An 18,491-nucleotide genomic window follows, 5' to 3' on the forward strand; every position below is an offset into this window, starting at 1 on the left:
AAGCCCAATTACACTTAAGCTATTACCCTATCACCACATATTTATCTTTACTGCTTTACATGACCCGTTAAATTGCCTAACCAATTTAATTACATTTGTGAAAAACCTAACCATATGTAACCGCACCAACAAATCTCTTGCTCTCTTGCTCAGCGTCTCCAACAAATCTCTGAAATTTGTGTGTGATGAAACCCTAATCGGGCTTTGTATGTATATATACGCGAATCCCTAACACATTATTCAAGCGTACCTTCCTTCAAAATCTTCAGCTTAATTTTTGGTTCCCAATGGCTTCCACCAGCACACACATACACATTGCTTCCTCCTCTTCTGCCCCTACCTTTCACGAAGTATTCTTGAGCTTTAGAGGTGAAGATATTCGCAAGACCTTTGTAGACCATCTGGATCGAGCTTTTTTTCTTAGTGGAATCTACACCTCCAAAAACTATGCTTCCTCCAGGTGGTGTTTGGATGAACTGGTTAAAATCCTTGAATGCGAGGAGACGATGGGGCAAGCAGTCATACCAGTCTTCTATGATGTGGTTCCTTCAGAAGTGCGGTACCAAACAGGGAGCTTTGAATCAGCCTTTAAGATTCATGAGAAAGGGAGGAACGAGGACAAAGTGCAGAAGTGGAAGACAGCTCTCAAAAAATATGTATCAATTTTGAATCCCTTAAAAACATAAATAAGATTTAAGTCAAAATTTAAACAACATTCAATTTAAAAACTTAACACTTTAGTTTACAAATGAATAAAGAATTCATGTACTAATAGCACAAATTAATACTTGCTTATGAAAAAAAAATAGCACAATCGTTCAAACAAAATTATATTTCTGAAATACATATTCAGTTATTCTGTCCTTGAAAGAGAGTAATTTGATTTTTTATTTTTTTTGAAAAATAATATTGCACTTTGAGTGGTTGAAAAATGAAGAGAGACACCTTACCTCAGTCCGCTGTGATTTTTTTAGATCCACTGTGCTCAAAATCATAGATCTAAATACAGAAAAATCAAATGTAAAGTGAGAGAATTTTTTAATCTGAAAATAGAACCTGTGTTTGTTTTGTCTAAATATGATGGTCTCCATAGTCTGATCTTTTCCACTTGTTGTCACCATCGTTGGGAAATCAGTAGTCACAGCTCAATTGCAAACTTTATCTCGAAACAAAAAAGGAATGAATTATGAAAGAGTGCAATTTGTTATATATAATATCTGAAATTATTCAATTAATATTAAACTTTAATCGATTAAGATTCTTGAGATTCTTAAGATGCAACGGTCAAAATCATACAATCTGAAAACCGAAAAAACACAAAATGCAGAGTGAGAGAACCCAGAGGAGAGAATGGGAAGAGAATTGCGTTTGCATTCTGCACAAAAAAATAAAAAATAAAAATAAAAATAAAATAATATAGAATAAGATTAATTATACTCACGCCCCTTAAAGTTTACCATATTGACAATTAGAGGAAAGTAAATTATTTTTTGAACACGATAAAATAAGCTAAATGCCCTTTGACTTGTCAACAACCATATTTATATCATAAAATGACTTGAATGCCCTCTCTCCCACACTATATTCACAATTCATAACCACAAAATATATATGTATACATATATACCGTTAGACTCTCTATCAATGACATTGATGTTCTTTAGAGAGAGAGACTCCATTAAAATTATACATTTATATATATATATATACACACACACACGTGTAATATTGTCCATATAAAACAATAAGAGGTAGATTCAGTACTGCATTTCCAAATCATCCCCAAGCTTCAAACAATGAACAAAGCTAGACATTGCAAAACCCATAAATAGAATCAAACCGATTGCGCTATCAACTATAACCGATTCTTATCTGCATATATATATATATAGACACACTCATGTACATATATATAATTATATATACGTTTCCATCTGCAAACAAGGACCCAAATTGCAAACCAAATTGCCCTAATTGAAGGGATAACTGAAAGGTTTTTTTTGTTCTCTACACACACATATATATACATATATACATGTCAAGAGAGAGAGAAAAATAAAAAAATAAAACTTTTATTACGGACTAACAAGCCTTGGAGATAGTTCTTGGAATGGTTCTCAATGAACTGCGCACTTGGCAACTACGACTTTCTGTGTGCTGACCGGCGACCAAAAAGAGACGTTAGTCTCCAAATCGAAGCACTGATTAGGCTTCGAATTCAGAGTCCCTAATTTCATGGTCCCATCACCATCGCCCAAACCCTAATTAAGATCACAAAGCGAATTAAATAATAGCAAATGAAATAGCCAAAATCTGCCACAACCGTCGCCCGAATCTTCTCAAGCTTTCATCGTCATCAACCGTCGCCATCCTTGGAGTGTCTTCGCTGTTGCGTCGTCGTCGGAATTTGCTGCCGTCATCGTTGGAATCGCGCCTCGCTGTTGTCGTCGCCAACAACCACCATCAAAAAACCAGTCGTCATGTTGATTCGTCGTCGCCAGAGCCATTTTGTCGGATCTCCATTGTCGGAAAAGCTTTCGCAGGTAGCAAGTTGTGGAAGAATTAGTGGGATCTCGATGGTTTTGACTTTTGGGAAAAAAAAGGTCAGGAAAATTAAAAGTAAAAAACTAATATTAATATTGCATAAGGGCATTTTAGTCATTTAATTGTTCTGATATTTTATATTGACAATTAATAAGATATTAAAGGGTTAATTAGACATTTCACCTACTTTTAGGCTTTGTTTAGATCCAAAATTTAACATGCTTGTTATTTTCAAAAAACATCATATTTTCATCTGACTGTCAATAAAGTAAATTTTAGAAAGTGCAAGTGTAATGCGGTATTCAAAAAACGAAAAAGAAGATTTTTAATTTTAAAAATATGTTAAAAGAGGTAAACTATATAATAAATATTATTAAATATGTTAAAAGTATGAATATAATAAAGGATAAAGTGCATTAAAACTCCTAAATTATGACTCAATTACAATAAATCTAAACTATTATTTTGTTGCATTTAAGAGCAAGTTGTCAATAGGCCGTTAACGGAAAAAGAAAATGGCCTTTTAACCCCTAAAATGAACGGCGTCATTTGAAGTTGTATCTAACTTCAGTTGCTGATGTAGCAGATACAGTCTTAAAGTCCAATAGAAACGTGACAACACATTAATATATTGGCTAAACCGGGCTTGAGCTGGGCTCACCCAAACCGTCCGGTCCATCACAGTAGCGGGTAAACCAAACCCGTCAGTATAGTCAACGCCCCCTCACCACCAGACCAATTTTTCGTAACCCCTTCTCCGCCTTCACCTTCACTCAATGTTACGCAGCCGATATAATTCCAAAGACAACCTCAACGCCTATTCGGCTCATCCCAGCCACCCGGTCGTTGTCGGAGAATCACTCCGGCCAATTTGTGAAGACATAATAATGCCCGTCGATTGGGTCGTTGATGATCTCTTCGGTCTGGTGGTCCCATGGCCCGATTCGACCATGAGTCGCATTCTTGAAGTTGAAGGAGGGTTTGGAAGAGAAAGAGAAAAGGGAGATTTTGGGAGTGATTGGAGGGATTAAGGAACGTTCTCAGCTTAGGGGAGAATTTCTCTCCGGCGAGGGAAAAAGGTTTTCGATTGCCTCCGGGATTGAGAGAATTGGAGGCGATGGATTCGATTGTGGAGTTGGTGAATGTTGAGAAAGAGAAGATTAGGGATCTGCTAGAGAGCGTGATTATCTTTGATTACGAACTTCCGGCACCCCAATCTGCCAACCTCTGCTGGTTTTGATGATTTCATGTTATATTTTCTTTTGCTTTACGAGGGAATTTTAATTGTTTTTTTTTGTTCTTTTCTTGTGTTGAACAATGGTGGAACTATCTGTTGGAACTTTTGTACATAAAGAAAACAAATGGTTACAACAAAATTAAGATTTTCATTTCTTCTTTCATTCGTGTCCGATGATCTAATCAATTGGAAGAGGGTTTGAAGATGAAGGGTTGGGAACAACACCCCTGTTAGAATATATATCATATTTTATATCTTAATAGTCATGAGTCTTAATTTTGTCTTTTAGTCATGAGTCTTAATTCCCCCCTCCGCGACAGGGGTGGCCATGGATCGAATTACCTAATCCGATCCGCTAGCAACGGATTAGGAGATTTTGAATTCACCACTAATCCGTTAGTCTACGAATCGGATTGGATCGAATCCGTGAAATGACGGATCGGTTCTCAATTCGCGAACTAAATTTTCCAAAATTGTCTATTTTCACCAAAGATGAAAGTGCATAAAAACTATGAAAGTGCAGATCCAGACGATGAAAGCGCGGAAGAAGTCGAGAAGAGAAGTGAGGCGGCGGTATTCTGAGAAGAGCAGATCAGTGGCTATGTTTCGATTTGGTGAAAGAGGTGGCAGAGCAGATCAGAAGAAGAAAGGTGAGGCGGCAGTATTCTGAGAAGAGCAGATCGGTGGCTATGTTTCGATTTGGTGAAGAAGATGGCAAAGCAAATCAAAAAAAAAGAGGTGAGGCGGCGGTTTTCTCACCGATCGGTGGCTAGGGTTTGATTTGGTGAAGGAGAAGTAGATCAGAAGAAGAGAGGTGAGGTGAGGCGGCCGCTTGTCATTGCTCTTCTTTGAGTTATTTTATCTTGGCTAGGTTTAGGTTAAATGAAAAAAAGAGAAAAGTTGGTTTGTGATGTCTGTCAATGGTCCACTACTCCACTGGTTGTATTTGTATAATACTATAAAACTAATTGTATTGTATAATACTATAAAAATAATTGTATAATATTATAGAACTAATTGTCAAAAAATTTAAATCCGCCAACGATCCGTGGGTTTGACAATCCAATCTGATCCGTACGGATCGGATCCACGGATTCGCGAATTTTTTGCCCACCACTATCACGTGACAACACATGCCTTCATTTCTGTTAGATTTTTAACTGTGACTTAACATTTGCAACAAATGAAATTGTTTAGAGGGTTAAGTGTCTTTCTTATAGTTAAGGGATTTTTTGGAAGAGAGAAGAAAGTATAAATTATATATATATAATAAACTAAAAAATTTACTGGGCCCAAAGGTACTTTTTACCTTACACAGGTTATACTACAATTTTTTTGAACCTATACTAATAAAAATTGTTGTGCTCTCTCTGCTTTTTTGGGCTCTTGGTTTGTTTTTTATTCTTTCCTTCCGTGGCCCGTCTGATCTATGGGTTTGAGCTGTTGGACCGTGGGGTATGTATAATCTCTCCATGCGTGGGCAATGTGTGCACATGTGAATTTAGGTCATGTTTGGTGTGAGTGAATGGAATTAAATGAAGTGAGAATAGAATGTTTTTGTTTTCATTCTTTAGTTTGGTAACGAACTTTAAAGTTGGAATGATGATTCTTGCCAATTCTCCGAGAATGATAATTCTTACGTAAAAGAATGATCATTCCATTTTCACATTAGGATATTTTTCTTTACAACCAAACATGGGAATGAGAATGGTCAATTCCATTCTCATTCAATTATTTGATTCAATTCATTCCCACTTTATTTTATTAAACCACACCAAACTAGCCCTTAGCTGATAAAGAATGAAAAAAAAAAAAAAAAAAAAAAAAAAAAAGGTGTTTAACTTTAATTTAAGAAAATAAATACAAAACTTTTTGAAGGAATTAAAGAAATTTGATAAAGAATAAGAGTAAAAGATAAAATAAGAGGAAGGATCACATATTTTCAGAAAGGATAAATTTTAGGAGGCGCCCATTTTGTAAAATTTTACAAAGATAGATGCGTAAGAGTGAAAAAATCAAAATAATAATATTCAAAACCAAGGGTGGACACAGGGGTAGGCAAGGGTGGGCTTTAGCCTACCCTAAAAAAAAAAAATTTAATTTTTTTTTTTTTTACTATACTAATATATTGGCCCAGCCCAAAAAAAAATAAAATAAATAAATAAATAATAGTATTAGCCCACCTCAAAAACCCAATGAAGCCCAAGTAAACTCATCTACCATATTAAAATAAAGGCCTAAACCAATTCCTTAATATTCATGTTTAATGTTAGCCCACCCCACCTAAAAATCCTGGATTCGCCCTTGTTCAAAACGACATTAAAAAGAAATAGAAAAAATACGTCAATGCTGAGAATGTTGAAGTGAAGGATATGAGCGGATTGTGGCTTGTTAGAGGATGTTTTTAATGTTTTGGCAGGAAGCGTCATAAGGTGGCTTGTAAAAAAAGCAGCTTTCTTACACTGTATATCATTAAAGATGTTCATCAACTAGTTTTTAGCAGTGGGAATGAGCTTGAATCAAAATATGTTATATTTTGCTTTGGAGATAGTGGATTGATTTGCATGAAACTACTAAAGTCTCCATAATTTTCATCCCGATTGGTTGGATTTTTTCCAATAAGAGTTTACACACTCAAAACTCTGGAGTCATCTTTTACTTTATTTAGGTCTACAAATGAACTGAGTTGTTAATGAGTAATTCGGACTCGACTCGTTAAAAGTTCGGCTCCGATTCATTTGCGAAGTAAACGAGTCGAACTTGAACACATTTTTAAGGCTCGTTTATTAAACGAGCCGAGCTTGAACAATACTGACTTTGGCTCGTTAGGCTTGTGAACAAGCTCGTTTAGTAAAAGACCCATTTAGTTTTATTATTATTATTATTATTATTTTTTACATTAGCCCATTTAATCTAAACTGAATCCAAATTCATACAAGCCCAACTTCATTTTAATTTTAAGCCCAACCTCGTTAAACATTAAGCCTAATTACATTTAAGCTATTACCCTATCACCTAGGGTGCACAAAAGAACCGTGAAACCGTAGAACCGAACTAAACTAGAGCTTCGGTTCCGATTCTCACGGTTTCAATTCCAATTCCGAAAATCAGGAATCGTTCATTTACAGTTCGGTTCTGGTTCTCAGCCCGTGGGAATCGGAACAAAATTGTATATATATATATATATATATATATATATATATATATATATACATATATATTCCTTCTGTCCTTTATTAGTTATTCATTTTTTCCTTTTAGAGTGTCGCAAATTAAATGTTCATTTTGAAAAGTTAAATAAAATAAATAAAGTTAAATAAAATAAATATCATTTTTCCATAATTACCTTTCTAACTTTTCAAAAATCTTACAACTTGGTGTTATATATATTTAAAGTTTGAAAGACAACTTAATAATTTAAAATAAAAATAATACATTAATTATACGTCTCCTTAAAAAGTTATAAAATTAATGATAGACAACATATAATAGACGGAAAGAATATTATATTTAATTACATTATCTATTTAATTGTATACTATATTAGGTATACTAACCGTACTATGAAGTGACAAGTCTGTCTGCCAGATATATATAATTGTATAGTGTATAGTCACAATTAATCTATTTTAGTCACCAGATTCCTTCACCACGCGTTATTGGACTTTGTGTCATTGACTTCTGGTAATGGGAATCTTTAAACCTACATAACCTCTCATCTCATCTTAATTCTTGGTACCTTCCTTCAAAATCTTCAGCTTAATTTTTGGTTCCCAATGGCTTCCACCAGCACACACATACACATAGCTTCTTCCTCTCCGACCCCTACCATTCACGAAGTATTCTTGAGCTTTAGAGGTGAAGATACTCGCAAGAACTTTGTAGACCATTTGTATCGAGCTTTTTTCCTTAATGGAATCTACACCTTCAAAGATGACAAAGAACTCAAAAGTGGGGAAGAAATTTCACCCGCACTCCTCAAAGCAATCAAAGAATCAAGGATCGCTCTCATAATTTTCTCCAAAAACTATGCTTCCTCCAGGTGGTGTTTGGATGAACTGGTTAAAATCCTTGAATGCAAGGAGACGATGGGGCAAACAGTCATACCGGTCTTCTATGATGTGGTTCCTTCAGAAGTGCGGTACCAAATAGGGAGCTTTGAATCAGCCTTTAAGATTCATGAGAAAGGGAGGAACAAGGACAAAGTTCAGAGGTGGAAGACAGCTCTCACTCAAGCAGCAAACTTGAGCGGACATAGCGTTCCGGACATAGCAAGCGGGTAATTAACATAACTTTATTTACCGATTGCTTGCTTAGTTCCACTTCTCTCCTTTTTATTTCTTGTTTTTGGATAATTGAAAAATATATAACAATTTTGAGTCCCTTAAAAACACAAATACAAATAAGATTAAGTCAAAATTTAAAGAACATTCAATTAAAAAAATAAACACTTCAGTTTATAAATGAATAAAGAATTCATATACTAATAGCACAAATTAATACTTGCTTATGAAAAAAAATAGCACAATCGTTCAAACAAAATTATATTTTTGAAAATTGGTGAAAATTTACATATTCAGTTATTCGGTTCTTGAAAGAGAGCAATTTGATTTTTTATGTTTTTTTGGAAAGTAATATTGCACTTTGAGTGATTGAGAAATGAAGAGAGACACCATACCTCAGTTCGCTATGATTTTTTAGATGCAGTGTGCTCAAAATCATAGATCTGAAAGTAGAAAAATCAAATATAAAGTGAGAAAATTTTTGAATTTGAAAATAGAACCAGTGTCTGTTTGGTCTAAATATGATGGCCTCCATAGTCTGATCTTTTCCACTTGTCTCGATCCCAAACTTTGTCGTGAAACAAAAAAGGAATGAATTATGAAAGAGTGCAAGTTGATATATATATATATTTAAATTATTCAATTGATATTAAACTTTAATCGATTGAGATTCTTAAGATGCAATGGCCAAAATCATACAATCTGAAAACAGAAAAAACAAAATGCAGAGTGAGGGAACCCAGAGAAGAGAGAATGGGAAGAGAATTGCGTTTGCATTCTGCACAAAATAAAATAAAAATAAAAAATAAAAGCCATATTGCAAGGAAAAGAAAAGCTGGGGTGGAGGTAGATCCATGAAGGAAACAAACAAAAAATTGGGTCAAAGCATTGTATAAGATAATATATAACATAAAAAAACAAACAAACCCCCAATGCGTGGGACAAGAGATTCAAAAAACGAAAAAGAAGATTTTTTATTTTAAAAATATGTTAAAAGAAATAAACTATATATAATAAATGAGTAATGATACTCTGTTCGATCAAATTGGCCTATTCCTAATCCGAATCCTATAATTACCTAAATTGTTGATATTTTATTTGGGCGCTAAACATACCAAAAATAAATATGGAAAGAAGAAATTTTGACGACCCCTCTCTTTGATTTCTCCATTCCTCCTCTTTGTTCTGTTGCTTCTGTGATTTTTTTATTTTTTTTAAATAAAATCCACAAAACTGCTACAATATACAGAAGGCAAAATATATATTAAAAAAAAAAAAAAAACATGAATACATTACCTTCAATCTTATTAGGGTTTTTTTTTTTCAAGGAAACATATACGTTTATGTGTATTTTCCCCTTTAATTTTATGAATTTTCCCCTTTAATTTTATGAACCAATAGAGATTTCCCAATGCTTTGTTTTCCCTTCAATTTTGCAAAGTGGAAAAGAGAACCATGAATCAAGAAGAGGAATGGAGAAATCACAGAGATAGAAAGGCATCATCAAAATCTCTTCAGCTTCTTTCCAATATTTATTTTTGGTATCTTTTTAGCCGGCAAATAAAATATTAATTATTTAGGTAATTATGTGGCAGATACACGTAGGATTCGGACTAAAAATATGCCAATTTGATCAGACAGAGCATCATTACTCATAATAAATATGTTTAAAGTATGGATATAATAAAAGGTAAAGTGCATTAAACCTCCTTAAAGTATGAACCAATTACAATAAACCCCCTGAAGTAAGTAAAATTTTCTAAACTATTATTTTGTTGCACTTAAGGGCAAGTTGTCAATAGGCCGTTAACTAAAAAAGAAAATGACCTTTTAACCCTTAAAATGAACAGCGTCGTTTGAAGTTGTATCTAACTTCAGTTGCTGATGTAGCAAATACACTTTTAAAGTCCAATAGAAACATGACAACACATTAATATATTGGCTAAACCGGGCGTGAGCTAGGCTCACCCAAATCGTCCGGTCCATCACAACAACGAGTAAGTAAACCAATCCCATCAATATGGTCAACGCCCCCTCACCACCAGACCACTTCGCCGTAATCCCTCATCCGCCTTGACCTTCACTCATATGATGCACAGCCGATACAATTCCAAAGACGACCTCAATGCCTATTCGGCTTATCCCAGCCACTTGGTCGTCGTCGGAGAATCATTCCAGCCGATTTGTGAAGACATAATAATGCCCGTCGATTGGGTCGTTGATGATCCCTCCTGTCCGGTGGTCCCACGGCCCGGTTCAACCATGAGTCGTGTTCTTGATGTTAAAGAAGGGTTTGGAGCAGAAAGAGAAAAGGGAGATTTTGGGAGTGATTGGAGGGATTAAGGAACGTTCTAAGCTTGGGGGAGAATTTTTCTCCGGCGAGGGAAAAAGGTTTTCGATTGCCTCCGGGATTGAGAGAATTGGAGGCAATGGATTCAATTGTGGAGTTGGTGAATGTTGAGAAAGAGAAGATTAGGGATCTGCTGGAGAGCGTGAGTGTCGTTGATTATGAACTTTCGGCACCCCAATCTGTCAACCTCTGTTGGTTTTGACGATTTCATGTCATATTTTATTTTGCTTAACTTTTTTACGAAAGAATTTATTTTATTTTTTTATTTTTTATTTTGTTGAATAATGGTGGAACTATTCGTTGGAACTTTTGTACATAAAGAAAACAAATGGTTACAACAAAATTAGGATTTTTCATTTCTTCTTTCATTCGTGTCCGATGATCCGATCAATTAGAAGAGGGTTTGAAGATGGAGGGTTGGGAACAAGACCCCTGTTAGAATATATATATATATATATATCATATTTTATAGGATAAAGTGCAAAAAAAACCCTTCAACTATTGGTCATGTGCAATTAACCCCCTGAACTACAATTTGCCCCCTTCAACTATTGAATTTGGTGCAATTAACCCCCAATGTGACATCTCCGACCAATTAGTGTAAATAAAAATAGTAAAAGACAATTTTACCCCTTACATAAAACTATGTTGTTTCAGTAAAAGAACGAGCATTCTTGTGTAGTGTTTCACACGCGTACGACGAGTTACACAACTTCAGATCGTGGCTTCGATGGATGTGTGTGGATCAATCCAATCGGTCCATCTCTGTCGCCTTGGACCTCCAGACCAACCAAATCCGACTCTTACCGACATTTGGTGTTCTTTCATTCAATTCCTCCCTGACGGCACCCTCCTACAGACCGGCGAAGTCCTCGATGGCATCCAAAAATTTCTTAAATTCATGCCTTATGAATCCATGGCGCTCTGCGATTGGATTGAACTTCAAGATGTCGAATAAGCCGAGGATTTGGTTACCACCAGAAGAGAAGAAGAAAGGTGACGGCGACGCAGCGGCAAAACTTAATTCTGCTACAGTCGACGGCGGCGGTGGGCGCCAGAGACTTACGGCAGAGGACGGTGAGGAGGTTCTTGGATCTGTTAACAGGGTTAGTGTGTTGGGTATCGTGCGGTGATAGTGTCCGTGTTCCGATCACCGCCGCAAGTCAACGCCGAGCTTTGCCTTATCCGTCGACCTCCCCATTCCTAGCTCGCCGCCGCCTTCATCGCAGCCGACACCATCAATTGAGCCTATCCCTGCCACTGTCAAGCACCGGGAAGGAGCGGAGGCTGATTTGGGCAAAGCCATCCATTTACGGGGCATTGACGTTTTCGGATGCAAGAATATGAGATCTTGTAATTGTTGTTGGAATCGGAATGGTGGAAACGGTTGATGTCGTCTAAGGAATGAATTTTTTCAATTCAATGATTTCCATATGAACTGCATCTTCCGGACCAGTAACGCCGCCGAGATCAACACAACGACCCTGGTCCCCAAACTGGAACTCACCCACTCGCTCCGGACTCACCACGGTGCAGACAACCGGCTTAGCTCAACACGTTTTAGGGACGACAAGGGAGATACCATAATTTCATTCACGAAGGACCTGATTAGAGTCGTTGGGCAAAGCCGCCGTCGAAGGTGTAGTTGTGGGGACGCGCCGGATGGTGGTGATGGTATCATCTGTTTTATTACGATGAACAGTGTGTATTTAGCATAAAGGCGTGTTTGGGTGTAAAGGTAAAGGGTTGTATGGTCATTTAAAGAAATTTGGGTTGTCACGTGACCCATCATGTGCGCCTTTACGGTCAAATTCAACTGGCTTATCACCGGACGGGGTTAATTGCACCAAATTGGTTAGTTCAGGGGGGTTATATCCCAAATTAGTAGATCAGGGGGGTTTTCTGCAAAATTGCCAATAATTGAAGGGGTTTTTTTGCACTTTACCTTATTTTACATCTTAATGGTCATGAGGGTTAATTTTGTCTTTTTAAAATCCCCCACCCCCCCCCCCCCCCCCCCCCCCCCGGCGGCGGGCGACAAACATGCCTTCATTTTTGTTAGGTTTTTAATGGTAACTTGACATTTGCGACAAATGAAATAATTTAGGGGAAGTGTCTTTCTCATAGTGCAGGGATTTTTTGAAAGCGAGAAGAAAGTTAAGAGGGATTTAGTGTACTTTACTCTATAATAAATTATATAAATATAATAAACTAAAAAAATTATTGGGGGGACTAAAGGTACTTTTTACCTTACATATACTAAAAATTTTTTGAACCTATACTAATAAAAATTGTTGTACTCTCTCTGCTTTTTTGGGCTCTTGGTTTGTTTTTTATCCTTTCCTTCTGTGGCCTGTTTGGTCTCTGGGCCTGAACTGTTGGGCCGTGGGGTATGTATATTCTTTACTTATATTCTATTACTTATTTACAGAGGAAAAAAATATATATATGGTGTAAAATTAATTAATTAATTATTTTTTTTTTTAAAATTTTATAAAATTTTAGTCACATGCATTCCTCTTGTCCTTTTTCCTAGTATTCATAAAAGGAGATCTCTAACATTACTTTTTTTTTTTTTTTTTCTTCTTGTGTTTCTTCTTGTCACTTGAACTCAATGGTAATTCCTAATATTAAATCATTCAACAATTGAATTACTAGACCTACACGTGCAACTTCAATAATTTTTTTTATTATTATTTTTTGTTGTATATTCTACTGTGTTTGAAAGGGTCTCAAACAGTACTTTCAAACCTGAAAGGCATATAACAATGCTTTTCATTTCTTTAAGACAAGGTGGTCAATACTTGGGCAATACTAGGGGTACTTTTGTTTTATGCTTTTTTAATAACTCTACAGTGTGTGTGAACCAACAGGTCAACCTAGCTAAAACATATTCTTTTTGTCCCAATATACAAGTCCTGGCACATGAATCTAATTCTTTTATGGTAATGGAGTTTTAATAATTTTTTATTATATTAATAAGAGTAAAGCTTCAAATATGCCCTTACTAAAAGACAAAATAGTGCTTGTAATTAGTGTAGTTGTTTAGTTAAAATGATAGTTTAGAAATGTTTTTGGAATGGAGCATCCTAAAATAAAAAGATGGACAACTATTTTGAATGGAAGGAGTAATATACATGTGTGTCATTGTGTCAATACAATTAAATCTATTAATTGTGCTTTCTATTACTTTGCTTGGTTTGTAACTATATAAACAGTTTTCTGTTCCCGAAAAACCAAAAACAGAAAACTGTACAAAACAACCCTGCTTAGTTCAGTTTTTTGAAAACTGTTTTCTGAATACTCAAATATAAAAATGCCTATTTTCAAATAATAGTCTTAAATAGTTCTCTGAAAAATGTTCTCTATTTTCTGAATTTCTAAAAATTGTTTTCAAAGTTACAAACCAAGCAAGCCTTGTATTCAATTTGAGTATTTGTTTTGTTGCAAAAACAAAATTTGTCTATCACATGTACTTGTATTAATTTTATCTCTCGTTATGATTTATTCCAACTCACCATAGTGGCAACTGTCTAACTTTGCAGGCACGAGTCAGAATGTATCCAAAAAATTATTGGAGATATTTTCAGTAAACTGAACCGTTCATCTCCAATTGTTGGCGATGATGATGATCTGATTGGGATAGAGTCCCATGTGAAGGAAGTGGAATCATTGTTACGTATGGAGTTGAATGATGTTCGCTCTGTAGGTATATGGGGAATGGGGGGCATAGGAAAGAGTACTATTGCCAAAGCTGTATATGACCGGATCTCCCATCAGTTTCAAGGTAGTTGCTTTCTTAGAAATGTTAGAGAAAACTCAGAAAGTAGTAAAGATTTGGAAGCTTTACAAGAAAAGCTCCATTCACAAATCTTAAATGGAAGTACTTTTGTTGGTTTAGCAGCAGATGCGATAAGATACAGGCTACGATGCAGACGGGTTCTTGTCGTTCTTGATGATGTGGATCAAGTGCAACAACTAGAAGCATTAGCTAGAAAGCATTGGTTTGGTTCTGGAAGTAGAATCATCATAACAACAAGAGATGAACAGCTGCTAATAAGTCACGGAGTGACTCAACTATACGAAGCCAAGGCATTGAAATTTAATGAAGCTATCCAGCTCTTTTCTTCAAAGGCCTTTTTTCAAAGTTCTCCACATGAAGATTACAAGGTACTCTCAGAGGACATAGTACACTATACTGGTGGCCTTCCATTAGCTCTTAGAATTTTGGGTTCCTCTCTATGTGGTAAAACAGTTGAGGAATGGACGAGTGCATTGAGTCAGCTGCATACAATTTCAGACGAAAATATTCTCAAAGTGCTTAAGATCAGTTACGATGGACTGACCAAATTGGAGAAGAAAATTTTCCTTGATATTGCATGTTTCTTCAAAGGGAAACAAAAGGATTTTGTGACAAGAATACTCGACGGTTGCTGCGGCTTCAAACCAGATTATGGAATACGTGTTCTCATTCAAAAATCTCTCTTAACTATGTCAGACGATCACTTTTCGATGCATGATTTGGTACAGGAAATGGGCTGGTATATTGTTCGTGAAGAATCTCCAGAGCCTGGGGAACGTAGCAGGTTATGGGTTCGAAAGGAAGTTTGTAATGTATTGGCGGAAAATTCGGTAAGAAGGCTTGTGAAAATTAATGTAGCATTTTTACTAACAGACATGTTATTGAAGCAGCCACATTTTGTAATCCTAACACATATTTTCTATTTTACTTATGTTTTGTGCTAGGGGACTAAAAAAGTTAAAGCCATAGTTTTGGAACTGGTCGAAGCGGAAGATGTTGGCCTTAGTACTGAAGCCTTCACAAAGATGACCAATTTAAGGCTGCTCATTTTGCAAAATGTGTTGTTTTCTGATGGTTCTCGTGGTAGCGCTGCACATCTTTCAAATCAGTTGAAGTGGCTTGATTGGCATGCATACCCTTCAAACTATTTGCCAGCAAGTTTTCGGGCAGAGAATCTTGTTGAACTCAAAATGTGTTACAGCCGCATTGTACGACTTTGGAAGGAAATAAAGGTCTGATCAATAATAGTATGTATTTTACCTTTATTGAATATTGTCATGTTTGTGAGAGTGATCAGTTATTCTAATATTTTCCATTTCTTTCAACAGCCTCTGCCCAATCTGAAAGTCATCAATCTCAGTCACTCCCATAGGCTATCCAGTTCCCCGGACTTCACAGTTGTTCCAAAACTGGAGACACTGATTCTTGAGGATTGCACGAGTTTGGTGGAGGTTCACCCATCCCTTGGGGGACTCAAAAGGCTTGTTTTCTTAAATTTGAGAGGTTGCACAAATCTTAAGAAATTTCCAAGCAGTATTCATTTGGAATATCTTGAGACACTGAATTTATCAGGCTGCTGGAGATTAGAAAATTTTCCAGAAATATTGGGAGATATGGTACATCTATCAGAGCTGTATTTGGATAGGACTGCCATAAAAGAACTGCCCTCGTCAATTGAACGTCTCACTAGCCTTATTTTGATGGATTTACGTGAATGCAAAAACCTTTCACTTCTTCCAGAAACCATTTGTAGGTTGAGCTGTTTGAAAAATCTTGAACTCACCGGCTGTTCAACACTTGAGGAATTGCCAGAAGATATTGGAAATTTAAAATGTTTAGAGGAGCTTCATGCAGATAAAACTGGTATCAAGCGACTACCATCCTCCATTAATCTTTTGAAAGAGCTCAAAGACTTATCCCTTAGTGGATGCAAGGGAACAATGTCGACTCAGTCATCCTCTTTGTTTTTCTTAGCACGTAAACGTGAACATTTTCCGGGTTTGGTGCTTCCTTCTGTTGCAGGTTTATATTCCTTAAGAGAACTTAATCTCAATGATTGCAATCTCTCTGTGATTCCCAGTGACATTGGCAGTTTATCCTCTTTGAAAGAGTTGTATTTAAACAGAAACAATTTTGAAAGTTTACCTTCAAGCATCTCTCAGCTTCCCGATCTTGAAATGTTTGAGTTAGTAGGGTGCAAGAGGCTGAAAGCATTGCCAGAGCTTCCATTCAGTCGTTACTTTCAGGCAGATGATTGCCAATCTTTAATAAGCATCGGAGATCTGTCTAGGATGGACAAAGTCAGTTTCACTAATTGCACGAAGCTGTTAGAGAATAAAGAGAGTGAAAACGAGGTTGATATGTTGCTGAGAATTGTGCTTCAGGTTAGTCTCTCTCTTAATTCTTTCTATATATATATATATATATATATATTTGCACATATATAGTATATATGAATGAATGACATGTTTTCTTGGTACAGAATATCTGTTATTGGAATTTTTGCCCTCGTATGCTTTTACCGGGAAGAGAGATTCCAGAGTGGTTCACCCATCAGTATGAGGCTACTAACGCATCTGTGCAACTGCCTCCAGATTGGTTTAACGACGAGACATTTTTGGGAGTTGCCGTGTGTGTTGCTTTCGACTCCGCAACTGCAATGCGTAGCATCTCCGCCCGGGCCATCATGGGCCATCAAACGACATTCTTCCTCATTCCCGAAGGTACAACCGTTGATTCGGGACATATCTACTTTCAATATTATCCATTTTATCGTAATGACTATGTACGTGATGAGCGTCAACATGTCAGCGAATTTGAGGTTTGCTATTACGAAGAGGATACGATGGTGAGGAAGTGGGGACTCCGTCTAATGTACAAGGAAGATGTAATTAGAAGGAAGGCTATTGATGATGGTGATGGGCTGAAATCATTGAATTAAATGGAAGTGCCTCCTGCTCTCACTCTCATGATGATGAAGCACGAGAAGGGAAGGATGATGGGTGTGGGAATTTGGGAATCATTGACGGGTCAGCTGAAGAAGAAATTAGTCTTGCTCTTAACAAAAAGCGTGATGACTGTGACAATGGAAGTGTCTCCTGCTCTCACTCTCATGCTCATGATGAAAGCCGCTGGTGTTGTGGATGCATTCCATGGTTAATTTTCAAAAATTCCCCTTTCCCTCACTAGATAAATTAAATTCTCAAGAATGGCAAAGTAACCTTCACCAATATTAAGCGTAAGGTTAGATGTTTCCCACATCTACCCCTCATATATATATATATATATATATATTCCCCGTCAAATCTTTTTTTCTTTTTCTTTTTTACCCTCTCATTTTTCGTTTTTTTTCCTCTTTTGATGTATGTTGTAATATAACTTTTTTTTTTCTTTTTAAATTTATTACTATATATGTATATTTTATATTTATAAATTTTTCTTTATTGTACTTTATAGCAAGGATGCGGCCTTTGATGCGTCTGAACGATGTGATATACTTACTTTGTCAAGAGGAGGTGGTTGATTCGATGGCTCCAATTGTTGATTCATCGATGGCTCAAGGTGTCAGTGAGCTGGTGGAGCTAAAAGAGGTTCATTTAAAGAATTCTCTACATTATTAATGGTCATGTTGGTTGAAAAAAGTATTTTATTATGTTCAATATTTTCTCATGTTCAATGCCTCCCTTGAAGTATAGGCTAATTAAATCATTGGAGATCCGCCAACTTCAAATGTTGTAGGGCTTATGGGCCTGACGTGGTTTTTATTGTTTAGCAAGGTTGGCCTGTATGGCCAATCATTTTTGTTTTCGGGTCTTTGTTTGGTTCAGACTCTTTTCTTTCTTATTGGCAATTGCCAATTGTGCATTTCTTAAATTTATAAAAATTGTTTGACTTTTCAAAATAAATAAATAAAGTGCAACGACTCAATGACCCAATGTGGGATTTATTACCGATTGTATTTTAGTGCAATGATTACATTTTGATTTGATTAATCTATATTTTTGCAATTTCTTTTTTTCAATCAAGTACAACCCCACGCCTGCCCACAGCACAAATGGATGCATGATAAAATCCTAAAAGCAAATTGATACATAAAAAAATAATTAAAAAAAAAATCCTAAAAGCAAATGATAGGGATGGGAAGAGACTCGAAATTAAGGTTGGGAAAAATAAAGATAATATAACAAGCAGTTGTGTGTGATCCCGACTTAGATAGTTTGATTTTCATAACCTTCACTAATTGAAAGACAGGAAAAATCTTCTCTAGTATAAGAA

At 36.1% G+C, this 18,491-nt stretch overlaps 3 protein-coding genes across 5 annotated transcripts; all 3 read left to right on the forward strand.

Annotated features, from left to right (window-relative positions):
• The first annotated feature begins 287 nt into the window (after nt 1–287).
• LOC132281857 (disease resistance protein TAO1-like) lies at nt 288–4,451 on the forward strand. Its single transcript, XM_059783520.1, has 2 exons — nt 288–656; nt 4,305–4,451. The coding sequence occupies exons 1-2, from the start codon at nt 288–290 to the stop codon at nt 4,449–4,451; spliced, it is 516 nt and encodes a 171-aa protein (XP_059639503.1).
• Nucleotides 4,452–7,424: 2,973 nt separating this feature from the next.
• Nucleotides 7,425–18,146, forward strand: LOC132285734 (disease resistance protein RPV1-like). Of its 3 annotated transcripts, XM_059787930.1 has the most exons (7): nt 7,425–8,060; nt 13,960–15,046; nt 15,161–15,448; nt 15,545–16,600; nt 16,699–16,939; nt 17,028–17,459; nt 17,673–18,146. In XM_059787930.1, exons 1-6 carry the CDS (start codon nt 7,558–7,560, stop codon nt 17,066–17,068), a joined length of 3,216 nt encoding a protein of 1,071 aa, XP_059643913.1. In that variant the 5' UTR covers nt 7,425–7,557; the 3' UTR covers nt 17,069–17,459; nt 17,673–18,146. The 3 variants fall into 3 exon arrangements, with proteins under 3 accessions (XP_059643913.1, XP_059643911.1, XP_059643912.1); XM_059787928.1 differs by having other exon boundaries at nt 16,699–17,459; XM_059787929.1 differs by having other exon boundaries at nt 16,699–17,371.
• On the forward strand, nt 9,739–10,920 carry LOC132285653 (stress-response A/B barrel domain-containing protein UP3-like). The gene is given in 3 exon segments (XM_059787848.1): nt 9,739–9,754; nt 10,067–10,407; nt 10,410–10,920. Coding segments are annotated over 3 exon segments (564 nt in total). The 3' UTR covers nt 10,617–10,920.
• Nucleotides 18,147–18,491: the final 345 nt, after the last annotated feature.

This window comes from Cornus florida, unplaced genomic scaffold, assembly GCF_030987335.1.
Source record: "Cornus florida cultivar Cherokee Brave unplaced genomic scaffold, ASM3098733v1 CherokeeBrave_3.0.0_Hap2_Chr11, whole genome shotgun sequence".
NCBI lineage: Eukaryota > Viridiplantae > Streptophyta > Magnoliopsida > Cornales > Cornaceae > Cornus > Cornus florida.